The 13,083-nt window shown below is 41.1% G+C and overlaps 2 protein-coding genes across 4 annotated transcripts in view; one reads left to right on the forward strand and one right to left on the reverse strand.

Moving 5' to 3' along the window:
* The window catches only part of LOC118275925 (transcription factor kayak), a 34,939-nt gene extending 29,967 nt beyond the window's left edge, over window positions 1–4,972 (forward strand). For 2 of the 3 annotated variants that reach the window (XM_035594054.2, XM_035594056.2), the window contains exons 2-5: window positions 1,827–2,001; window positions 2,151–2,703; window positions 2,819–2,951; window positions 3,159–4,972. In XM_035594054.2, coding sequence (XP_035449947.1) covers window positions 1,827–2,001; window positions 2,151–2,703; window positions 2,819–2,951; window positions 3,159–3,371 — 1,074 coding nt within the window. In that variant the 3' untranslated portion in view covers window positions 3,372–4,972. Of the gene's footprint in view, window positions 1–313; window positions 734–1,826; window positions 2,002–2,150; window positions 2,704–2,818; window positions 2,952–3,158 lie in introns of those variants that run through there. The other variant, XM_035594057.2, reaches the window with a different exon arrangement.
* Window positions 4,973–9,425: 4,453 nt separating this feature from the next.
* LOC118275769 (sodium channel protein Nach-like) lies at window positions 9,426–12,045 on the reverse strand. Its single transcript, XM_050695650.1, has 6 exons — window positions 11,951–12,045; window positions 11,360–11,569; window positions 10,911–11,043; window positions 10,419–10,582; window positions 9,882–10,014; window positions 9,426–9,566 (listed from the first exon to the last, which is right to left on the reverse strand). Exons 1-6 carry the CDS (start codon window positions 12,043–12,045, stop codon window positions 9,426–9,428), a joined length of 876 nt encoding a protein of 291 aa, XP_050551607.1.
* Window positions 12,046–13,083: the final 1,038 nt, after the last annotated feature.

Raw genomic sequence — 13,083 nt, forward strand, 5'->3', positions numbered from 1 at the left:
AAATTTACAATAGTTAATCGATACCACTATATAAAGCTCGAAAACCGTAGACCTAACTGTCCACCAAAATGTGATCTGACTTCTTAGGAAGCAAAATTGAAGTGTCTCTCCGAAGACACGAAAGCTTTGATGCCGATGATTGCACGAGTGGCTTGCAGAGGCTTTGTTTTGAGTACGAAGCGTTACCTCAGATAAGTAACCATCGCCGCGTGCGATGCGAAATGATGCGAAATATTTCCGGAGTTAGAGGAGTATTCTATTAATAAATGATTCGACGTCGCTCGTGGGCGAAGATTTCGGGCGAGCGCGGGCGCGGCGTTCAGTAGCGCGCGATCCGCCGCGGCCGGCCGCCGTACGCGCGCGCAACGAACGAACGACCCGCACTCCCGCGCACACGATACTCCACGCGATACTTCGCAACATACGACCTACGATCCGCCCCTAAACACGCGTTACCGCGACCCCTATAAGAAAGTCCCGTGTTCTCCAAACTCACCGGTGCACAGACGGATCGACCTCACGTAGTATACCTACTGCACTTTTGCGAGGGCGGATTATAACGAACAAATCGACTAACAAACTCGAACCGCACGAAGGTGTCGCGTCGCAAAAAGCGCAACACAATAGAGTAAGCGTCTAATTATAAACGTGGTTGAGTTAGCACCGCAACATGCAGAACATTGATCCTCTGGAGATCGCCAACATCCTCGCCACGGAGCTGTGGTGCCAGCAGGTATATCTCCTACCGCCATATTGCGGCTGTGTTCTATGCTAGGCTAGACCCACACCCAGAGTGTATAGATTCCTCTTGGTTATTAAGGCATCTGGCTGTTGCTCCATTTCAAAGTGTCACGACTGTTGAGTAAAGGTGTCTTTCCGCGTTCGAATCATTAACAGCTCGGTATAATGTACCAAAACTAGAACAACACTAATTTATGTTAATAAATCGTTATCACAAGTAATTTGCAGCGCAAGTAACGAGAGCAGTACGTTTGTTACTAGAACATCAGTTTTTAGGTGACAGATTTATTGGTCGGCTTTCAGCGAACACGCCATTAGCGTACTCACTGAACTTACGCTGACTCGCGAGGTAAACAAAGTCATGGAATAAAGAGAGCCTTTAAAACACCATAAAATTATTTACATTTACGGAAGAATGTTTTAATTAACAATTTGAATATGTAAATAAAATTGTTATTTTGTTTATGTTGTTGATACGATACACATGTTGTGAAAATATTTTGCTGATAAATTGTGATCGGAATGTGGAAGCAAGCAGTATTCGATCATAACAATAAATATTGCATAACAAATATATCAATTTTGCAATGAATTATATTGCAATGTTACAGATATTATATCAGTTTTAAAATAGTTATATTGTAGTCAAGCTTCTGCGAATAATTCGGTCGGGTCCATGTTTTGATGACGATGCATTCGGCGTCTGCCTACTTTACTATTTTGTTGTTCTCGAATTTTGGAAACAAGTTTTAACAGGTTGACATTCAAATCTATTTTAGATTATTCTATTTTTAAATAATTTGACAATATTGCTTATTTATTAAGTGATTCTCTCACTTGCACAAATTGGATTTATTCAGTACTACTTACCGAATTATTTATTAAATATCTATCCTTGAAGCTAGTAAGAGTATCTGAAGATATGTAGGGTTTATAATAACAAAGTATGACTCAGTTGGCCTAAATTTTCTACATCAGCTGTTCGGAACATTATAGAAAGTAGAAACTATGCATCTAAAAACGTCCAAACATTGTTTCTACCACTCACAAGTTCGCAACTCATAGTTTCTTTCTGTTGTTTCCAGTTGGCAAACCTAGAGGGCCTCCAGTCGGGGGTCCCGACCCGCACCACGGCCACCATCACGCCCACCCAGCTGCGCAACTTCGAGCAGACCTACATCGAGCTGACCAACTGCCGCAGCGAGCCCACCACTCACGCGGGCTTCGTACCACCTTCAGTCACGCACGCCAACAACTACGGTACGTACCACATTGTCTTAGTACAAGATTTCTTTGGAAGTAAAAAAAAGCTGGGAATGACCACCATAAGTGGTTCAAAAGAACTTACTTTTTTATGAATATCAGAAAAATATAGTTCAATATTAACGATTTCTTTTCTGCGATTCCAGGCATCCTGAATTCGGTGGGGTACTGCGACTCGGGCCCGACGACGGCGCTGCACGTGTCGCCGGGCCCGCTCTCCGCCAGCGGCGACAGCAGCAGCAGCCCTGGTCTGCCCACCCCCAAGAGGCGGAACATGGGCGGCCGAAGACCTACAAAGGCACCGACTGACCTTTCGCCTGAAGAAGAAGAACGCAGGAAGATCAGAAGAGAAAGAAACAAGATGGCCGCCGCTCGCTGCCGCAAACGTAGATTAGATCACACCAACGAACTGCAGGAGGAGACTGACAAGCTCGAGGAGAAGAAACAATCTCTGCAAGAGGAGATTCGCAAACTAAACCACGACCGGGAGCAGTTGGAATCCATCCTGCACACTCACATGCTGTCCTGTCCTCTCGGCAAGCGGTCGACGAGCCCCCCTGACATCAAACCCTTCCAAGAATACTCGTACCCAGAGATGCCTGAAGACGGAGTCCGAGTCAAAGTAGAGGCTGTAGAACCTGTTGTAGACCCCGTCCTGGTGTTGGATAATATATTTACTTCGCCGGCGAATGACAAGAAGTAAGTGTGCTTTGTTTTCTTCTGCGTTGTATAACTAGTAGTCGTAATTTATGAATATTTTTGAATACTGTCTCAGAAACCGTGATTTTAACATATTATTAATTTTGTTTTCCAGAATAATGTTGTCGGCGGCCAACCTTGCCGCGGTGACGAGCGCTGCGCCTGCGACCCTGGACACGCCCCCCGTGCTGTCCCGCCCCAATAGACCCAACTCATTACAGGTGCCGCTTACCCTTACGCCCGCACAGGTAACTATCATGTCATTCACTTTGGAGTAAGAATTTTCCAAACATCCCATTGAAGAGTAGACGAATAATTTATCCTTAAAAAATTTCCACACGAACATACATGTCATGATTAGCCTTTGCAATGCTTCAATTAAAATACGAATTCCTACCGAAAGCTTACATCGCATTAGATGCACTTAACTAACAGTCTGTTGTTTTTTATTCCAGTTACATAATAACAAAGCTTTGGGCAACAACAAAATAGCGGGCATCGAGATCAGCACGCCCAGCAACGGCATCCCGTTCAACTTCGAGAGCCTGATGGAGGGCGGCACGGGGCTGACGCCGGTGCACCCGCACCCGCACCCCTGCGGCCAGCAGCAGCGCGCGGCGCCCGACGCCGCCTCGCCCGACTCCCACAACAGCCTCGTCAGCCTCTGAGCCCGCGCGGCCCGCGGCCCTCGGACATTGTTCGTCTTCTAAAGACTACAATACTTATTTATTCGACTCTTATGGACATCGGCAGCGCCGAATTTTCTCTTTCCTGTTCTCTTCCGCCGTTCGGTGTACTGTGAGACGATCGGTTATTTCTATTCTCTTTATTTATTGAGAGCTCTATTTTAAGTAACATATTGCTCACTCGTGCTTTGTATTTATATCGTAGTCTTGTTAAAGTTAGTGACGGCCTAGCGTTGCCGGCCTACTCAAGTCAATTTACGAGCTGTTTTATAACATTCTAAAGAAAATATTTTTATAAATAGATGTGTATTTCTGCAGAAATAATAATTGTGATCGAAAAATTAAATAAAACAGAGTTTTATTTGAAGCATTTCAGGGATTTATTTTCGTGTTGTGCTTTGTCTAGCGAGGCTAGATTAGATGGTGCGTTTTATATTGTAAGGTAATATGTAAAAGATCTCTTTTACACTGTTCATTTCGGAATATTTCGGCACAAAAGTATTTATTAAAACGATCCTCAAAGTATCTTGTCATAATAAACCTCGTGCCATTTACTACGTCTACTCTCAGGAATACAATAATTACGAGTACGAAATATTTAGTTAACCATAAACTAACAGCAATATTACTTAAAGAATAATTAATATATTGAATGTAAGTTAGCTCAATGTTGATGTAACGTCTTACCGTTCCATTGGATTAGGTACTGGTAGTGTAAAATTATTGTTAAGCCTTTTGTGATACGTCCAGTGATTGTGAGCGTCCGCGGCGCGAGTCGCCGGCGCGCTTGTCTTATGTATTGTGTCGTAGCTCATGCCATACATTGTAATCCTCGAACGTACATACATGCACTGACTGCATTTTATACTCACATTGTCTAATGTTACTACGTGAAATTAACTATTTTCTAATTGCAATTGTTACAGTAAACGAAGTATTTAAGTCAATTATAATATTAATGCTATGTTAGTATTGACCGTGGCATGAGTTCCTAGGATGTCTTTATTAGGTAGAGACCACTGGAATAAAATAATTTAGTTTAAGGCAATAATTAGTGTAAGGGCACTTAACGATTTAATTATATATTATTATGCATAACTTAGACCAAATTATTACTTCATGTGCTTTATCGTAGTTGTAATTAAAATCTAAGCCAAATATTGAGTTTATGTCGTTACTTTAGGTTTAGTTATTCCCGTTAAAGTATTATGGTCTACGCGCAGAGAGCGGAGAGTATTTATTTAGTGATGTACAGTACGACGTATCGTATGAACCAGCATGGATTTATAATCTAGTGCAATACTGCAACGTTGCCTACGGTTTTATAAGCGACAATTTTTGCTATGAACTTATTACTCATTCGAAATATTATAATAACGCATAATATGAACATCTAGGTTTAATAAGAGATGTAATTTTTTCTAGACGATTTTTCTTAACGCAATTGTAGTATACTTTTGTATTTTTTCATGGAAATTAGCAAAGCAATATATTTGATAAAATTATTGGAATTTATAAGCAGATGTAGTAAAATATATATATATGTAAATCAGAAAATATAAATTTGTTTACATACACCTGAATATGGTTTTTTATTTGGACTATCGTACCATGCAATATACCTTTTTATTTGATGACGAGGGGATAACTACAAAAGGCGCCTAGCCTTTTGGTGGTGATCTTCAGCACCGATAAGGGGCACCGAGATACCTAACTAGACCTGGTCCGGAGTCCCTATGGTGTACGCCTGATACGGCACATCCCTACGGAACTGCAATATGCCTAGCGTGAAGTTGGAATTTTGAAGTATGTGTTCATAAACCTCTTGACTTAAAAATACGTTTCGTTTTTTTACAAGTAAGGAATATAATATGTATATATCTAACAATTGAAATACATTACACAGGCAATACATACATACAATTTAATAAACATTAAAAGTGTGGTTACAGACAGTATCCAAGTAGATCTTAAAAGTAATAAAGGTATTCAAACTTTGTTCTTATTACGTTAATAGTGATATCAATATTTGTATAACTTACAGTTACAAAAGTCTAAAGTTTCTGCCAGCGTTATGTTAAAAGTATCCTATCACCCAATTCACCTTTATTTACTTCAGGTGTGAAAGTTCGAATTTGTTTAATTCGTATTGTAATGATTTGAAATTGCCAAGATCACCTTAGCAAGTTTATTTTTAATGTAGTTTCTGAGTCCGAGGTAAATGTAGAATAATATTTCTAGGAAGCTGATGCAGCTGAAACCCATGGACAGGCCGAATACTCCTCCCAGATTAGCTGAAACCATAAAACAGTGTGGTTATTTACCAAGGCTCAGGATTTAATTTCATAATCATCATGATGTTACCTACTGGTTTTTTTTTTTTGAGAGGGGGAATCATCCAAAGCCTTCTCACCATTTGTTCTATGAGGCGCAGCTGTAATAGAGGCCTATTGCCATATACCGGGCACAATTTCAGACTCCGTGCTACTACTGAGAAATTTTCGAAAAGCCGGAAAAAATCTAGTAATCCTATATTATTCAGGATTTAATTCCATATTCATCAATTCATCATAATATTATTACTGATGTGGTTAGATATAAATAACACAGTTTTCATAGGCGGCGGTGTAATTTCCGCAAGAGTAGCCCGGATCACGGTCACAGGCAGTAGTGGTTTTAGCCGATAAGAGTCCGGCACGCCTCCCCGTCGTCCTCACGACGTGGGAAGTCCACGAGCATTTTCAACGCGTTAATAAAAAAAGTTTCCATAGGCGGCGACTGGAGGTCTCTTGCAACGTAAATATCGCACGAATAAATGTAACAAATTATAAGTTGGTAAGAATTTGGTACTCACAAGCTAAGCTGATGATGGACATAACCGTTTCTCGTTTTTGTTTCAAGTACGCTGAATTTGTGAAGAAGAAATAAAATGCACTGGTACTGCTGTTCAAAACCAAGCCTTCACTGCAAAGAAAAATAAGGAATATGCAAGTTTATGCAGATACTACAAAAACTTCAATTCGAAAATGAGAATCTTCCCGCCACGAGAGGCGCTAGTACCTATAGCTTTAGATGTACTGAACAATAACATTTTTGCTAGTGTCAAGTTTGTCACCTTTAACAGCTAACCTGCTTGGGCTGATTTGGCTACTTGGCTGGCTCTGGTCCTACACCTATGGCGCCGTGAGCGCGATCTGCTCAAACTTCAACTAAGAGTAAATTTTTGATCCCATGGTTCAGATTGATCAGCGCTGGCCAAAAACATATTCTTATTTTAAGTAAAAATTACGTACTACGGACTTTTGAGAGTGTAGGGCATAGCATTGAAGTTTCCCATAGTCGGTTCACCGCTGTATCTCCGCGACTCACAATCTCGTAGACAGTAGCAATTATCATCCGTCAACCAATTGGACATATTCCCTGAAATAAAATAATCGCGTAAAGGTGTGTCCAAACATAGCGCGGCATTCAATTCTATGTTTGACGACTGCAGTGCGCGGCAGCCGCGAGCTACCGGCCGCGCACGACGTTCGCCGCGAACGGTGTTAGTGTCGCCGCACACGGGCCACACGCGACAGCCACAAGCGCCGCGACAAGAGGCAAGAAACGGCCACAAAAGTAGCTGAAGCGCGCGACATCCACTTGTGGCCGATGGTCGACACTTGCGGTCGGGATTGTATCTCTGATACAAATATTTCTATATCCATATTATCTACCTATATGAACCACAGACTACGTGCGTTATCGTTGGCTCCAACAGGTTTACTGAGGCAAGGGGGTAGGGGGCGCGGTTCGCGCGTACCGCACACAGTGGCGTGTGGCGGCTTTTTGTGTCAACGTTTAGTCGCCGGTGCGGGCCACAAGTAGCAAACTGCGACGATTTGAGATTTGCGTGTGGTAGTTGATTTCGTAATAGATCCCTTCCAGATTCTTTGTCCTTTGTTGAAAGAGTGGTCGCATCCAACACTGCCTTTCTTTTATTCCTTCTTCTACGTAATTTTCGAATAATAAGCATAGCGACATTACACGCTGCGGGTCTGCGGACGGCGAGCAAGGGTAGCTCGCCGCCCGAACAGAACCAGACCCGTGCGTGCGGCGCGTCGCGTTCCGCGCGCGCCTCAAAGAGCCAGACCACCACAGATCGCCCAGTAGGGCTGATGCCTGATCCGGAGCTGCGGACAATGTAAAAGGTTACCGGGGCTCCGGCTCAAAGCAGGAGACGGAACGGGGTGGTTTTTAGTCAGTAAGAGTCTGACACTCCCTCCCGAGTCACCCAAGGCGGGAGAAGTCATTGGATGATTTTGTCCCCTCAAAAAAAAAAAAAAAAGCGACATAACATGCGGCCGCTTTCATTGTAGTAAATAAAGAGCGCGGCGTGTCTCGGACATGCCGCGCAGCACTGCCGCGCAGAAGGTTTAAACTAGTCGCGCGGCAAATTTGTGTCCCGCGAATGCCGCGCGTAGCTGCCGCGCACTTTGCCGCGCCGTGTTTGGACACACCTTAAGATGTTCAATAATAAAAAATTTGTATCTTTTCATAAATTTTGTCTTCGAGAAAAAAATTGTTGAAATTATTTTTATACATAGGTACATGTAACACCACAATAAAATGGGCAAAATGGTATGAACATTGGTACTCGGTCCACTGAGGTATCATTGGATAGGTCTTTAATCAGGAAACACGTTTACTACGGCGACTTGTCGCCAATCCTTGTCCGAAAAGCCCTCTTAAGTTAGTTTTAGAGCCGTTTGGTACTGACTTCCGTACGTCTTCCAAAGATCGTAAACGACTCCTCCGATGACACGATGTTCTTTATTTACCTGTTATCTTTTGATAATTTAACTATTATCCGCAATCCATATGCAAATCCGGAGTTGCGGACTATCTAGCGGGTTTATTCTCGCCTCGCCCCGGCGGGAAAGTCATTAGATGGTTTTCCCACATAAAAAAGCCACGTACCCTTCTTAAGGAAGGCCCTCATCCTACATTCAGCAGGACAGGAACATATTTCTATTCTTCTAACCTAATGCATAACAAACATAACAGGGCACTTACATTTTACATCAATAACACAGGGAATATCTGTGAGTTTGCAAAAATCGCCTGTAGCAGTGTCCGGTAAGTGCGCCGGGGTGCAATTGCAAACTCTTTTCACCGCATTCGCATAGCACAGATGGTCACAGTCCGAGTTATGATAGCTCCAGAAGTGATCTAGACGATGCTCGTCATGAAAGAAGCAATTTCGACTAAAAAAGAGACAATGGTTTACGTAAATATCTACGGTGTTTCTCGGTATTATTTGTTTGTTACACCGACTTCCGAAATTAAAGTTATTTTTACCTTTTTTAGTGCAAGTACTTAAATCCCCCTTCTTAAGGAAGGCCCTCATTCTGCATTCAGCAGGAACATATTCCAATCCTTCTAACCTAATGCATAACAAACATAACAGGGCACTTACATTTTACATCAATAACACAGGGAATATCTGTGAGTTTGCAAAATTCGCCTGTAGCAGTGTCCGGTAAGTGCGCCGGGGTGCAATTCTTTTCACTGCATTTGCATAGCACAGATGGTCACAGTCCGAGTTATGATAGCTCCAGAAGTGATCTAGACGATGCTCGTCATGAAAGAAGCAATTTCGACTAAAAAAGAGACAATGGTTTACGTAAACATCCACGGTTTTCTGAAGATTTTCTTTCAAATATACCTACTAGAGAAAATACTGTCGTGGGGGAAAGATTTTTGAACGTCTAAAAGTAATAGATTCTCTAGTATATTATATATTCTCTATTACTAATTACTAATATTATAAAGCTGAAGAGTTTGTTTGTTTGATTGTTTGTTTGTTTGTTTGTTTGAACGCGCTAATCTCCGGAACTACTGGTCCGATTAGAATAATTCTTTTTGTGTTGGATAGCGCATTTATCGAGGAAGGTTATAGGCTATAAAACATCACGCTACTATCAATAGGAACCGAGCAGAGCGGGTAAAACCGCGCGGAAGCAGCTAGTTCTATATATAGATCATTATGTTGCCCTACCTCCTCACAGGCAGCGATTTGACCTCATCAGAGCAGTACGTGTAAGTAGCTGTGATGGTATGGAATGACTCGCCGTAACTCTCGATGTAGGACAATTCGTCGTCGGATGGAAACTCCGTCCAGTCTGTGTACATCACCTAGAAGTAAGGCCATTACCATACGTATACCAGAAAATCAAAAATTATCAATAGAGTCTGGCCAACGAAAGTTACTTTCTAAACTCTTGATATGGCAATAATTTAGCACTGTCACGCTAGCGATCAAAAGAGCAACGAGGCAGTGTAAATTGTATTATTAGTCTTGAATAATAAAAAAAATATCAAAACAGTTTAAGCAACCTATAGTCAGTGTTAGCAGCTAATGATTTTTTAAAACCTCCTTTTTTGGTCAGTTTTCGTTGGCCAGACTCTAACTAGAACTTTTTCGTCATTAGTTTCTGTAATGTAATGTACCGGGACTGCTCCAGCGTTCAGTAGTGTGTCAGTCATGGAGTCTTCTATATCGTAGTCAGTGACCACAATCAATGCGTTAGAGATTCCCGTGGCTTTCACTGTGCGGTTGATGAAGTTCCGATATTTGGTATTCCTTCAAAGAAGAACTCTGCGTTATATAGGTATTTAATAACTTTTCATCGACTGCATACATCCTAAGTAGTACCAGCCAAGTAGGTTCAAACGACTCCCTTGCCACACAAGTCGTCCCTTTTGTACACAAACACAGATGTTATTGAGGTGCCGGAAAACCGATCCACGATAAATCTTGTTAAGGCTAACTCAGACACCAGTAACGGAGGCGTTGAAAGAGTTTAAAATTAGTTGACTGCGCGAGGTGACGCTGCACATGCTACTCATGGATATGAGTCCCGATGTAACTTGAAACTAGTAGAGCTTTCGTGGCTAAGATCGTACATTTCAAGTAGGTAATTTAGCATATACAATACCACGGTAGTAATAATACAAAAATAGTTTATGTTTTAAACTATTACTCACATCTTGCGATTAAACATATAGTTATTGTTAAAGGTACAGCAGTACCCGCGCGCGGTCAGGATCGGTTTGAAGAGGTCTGTACAGTTGTACACCTTGCGTTCTAAGTAACAGCGCTTCAGGAACTTAACACACTGTTGAGGCACACGACCCAGCAGCTCTGGAACCTGCACACATGAAACGAATAAGGTTTAACCCTGTCAATGGGTACACTAACAATACAATAAATTTTTAGTTTTTATTTCGCTTGTAGATGTATTTTCAGCTCGAATCGCGCTGCTGGAGCCGCCGATTCAACACCTGATGACGCGAACGCTCCGTGGAGGAGCGAAACATATGTCTCGAGTGTTCTGTTGTGTGTCGTGTCTGTGTTTTTGTGTTGAACCTTTGCTCTTACCCCACTCGACCACCGATCTTCAGGAGGTGTTGTCTCAGGCTTTAGAGCTGCAAAAAATCTATTGTATTGCTTGATTATATTCTATATACGTTACTTACGGAGAATTTATTCTGGTCTAATAAATCCTGGAAAATTTTCAAGTTGTCACGTGTCTGGTCCGTGATATCAACATATTCGTAGAAGCCTAAAACTAGCGGTAGATATGATTCCAAATTCGTTGTGTTACCCTTACTGCAAATAAATAAAATGTTAGTCAATTATGCTCTCGGTATCCTGAAATTTCCAGACTATGACTGCCTATAATTTTCTATGAAATCATAACTTAAGCTAACTTAAAATAAATAATAGGAAAAGTATCGTCAATTTTATTTTGTGTGATTATTTCCTAATTTCGTTAATTCGTATTTGAATTAATAGAGAGTACATACCTAGTAGAGAGAGAGTGAGATAATTATTCTATTTAATATTTAAGTAGGTAAGTCTAATAAATAAGTGGTTAAATAAAAAAAAAACGGTTATGTTTTAAGGAAATAATCTGTCAACTCACGTCAGGCTGATCTTTAAATACTCCAGGGAGGATATGGTAACCTGGTTTGGGGTACACAGAGTGATGGCAGGGTAGGGAAGGTTCCTCATTGGTTCGAACTGGTTCTCTATGGCGATTCTAATCGGCATTTCTTCAAAACGATTGTACAGACAGTAGGTGATAGAATATGACATGACCATCATGGAAATCACGTTTACTGCCCAGAAACATCTGTGTGAAGTACAAGAAAAAATCTTTTCTTATACATAATATCTTTTTGGGCAACCTTAATTGGCAAACCAGCTAACTCCTTATGACCAAATATTTTCAGAAGAACTCTATCACACTTGGAGTTTCATTCGAAGCTCATACGAAAAAAAATTTTTTACGAAATGTGGAATTGGCTGGTTTTAAATTATATAAAATTCATTTGCTGTTCGTTAGTCTCGCCAAAACTCGAGAACTTTGGCTAATTTAGGTTTTAAATTGTTTGTGGAAATCCAGGGAAGATTTAAAAAGCGAGAAAAAAATGTTAGAAGCAGTACGAAGTTTGCCTGGCCAGCTAATTAAAAAGCTAGCAAAAATAGACTCGAATATTTTGGATATACTCACCTTGACAGTTTATCCGGATAGATATAAAAGTACTTGAGTCCGACTATTGTGCTGTTCAAGCAGTAAGTTCGCAAATGGCGCCAAATATTATCCATTTTAATTCGGCTCCAATTTGCCAGGCCGTTTAATTCATTCGCTTTCGATTTACTCTTATAAAGCGTTTCAGTTTTAATAATTCCAGAGGTTTCTAACCTTTTCTTGGTCGAGTATAACCTTTATAACATTCTTGGTATGTTAGGGACCACTATCACTATCCCTAGGTACTTTTGTTGCACGATTCATTTTCATTAAAATGGTGACTTTTCAATTAGTTAATGCTTTTTTTAAACCAATGATCACATTTTATTCACGTATATTAATGGCGAAAAGCTCCACTAGTTTATATTCCTCTACGCAGCCTACTCCATCAAGTACGCTGCGTGACGTCGCCGCGTCTGCGCACGATGCGATGACTCGAAACTATTAGAGCTTTTCTACATTAATGTACGTGTGAGTGAACAGTGATTTTTGCATTTTTGATATAAGCTATGATAAGCAATCGCTGCCACCCATGGACACCCGAAATACCAGTGGCGTGTGCGTTGCCGGCATTTTGGGAGTTAGGAATTGAAGTGTTGTTGTTGTAGTAGTTGTTGTTGTTGTAGTTTGAAGCGGGGATTGGGAATTGGTAAATGGGCCTTCAGTAACAACACACACACAACGCAAGCGTTATTTCACGTCGGTTTTCTGTGAGGTCGTGGTGTCACTCCGGTCGAGCCGGCCCATTTGTGCCGAAGCATGGCTCTCCCACACTTGGTCTCCTTTGATATAATCTTAATTCGATGACTAGGTATAGATTGTTGTCTAGTGCATTTTTTCGTGGACCCTAGTTTGCCTTCTGCGGACCACGGGTTGGGAACCACTGATTTACAACGATTTGTCAAGTAAGGAATGCAAATTAATGTCATATATCAACATTTACATGTTCATGTGAATAGTTAAAAGTCGCACCCTATGTATCATTTTAAGGTCAAATGGGATTATAAATGATTTGCAACAAAATAGTAAAAGCGACAAAGTTATGGCCGTTTATCTACACTTATTTATACATAAATGTATTAACAGATTTTATTTAAAAAAATACTGAGGTACGT

Source organism: Spodoptera frugiperda, chromosome 8, assembly GCF_023101765.2.
Source record: "Spodoptera frugiperda isolate SF20-4 chromosome 8, AGI-APGP_CSIRO_Sfru_2.0, whole genome shotgun sequence".
In the NCBI taxonomy this organism is placed as follows: domain Eukaryota; kingdom Metazoa; phylum Arthropoda; class Insecta; order Lepidoptera; family Noctuidae; genus Spodoptera; species Spodoptera frugiperda.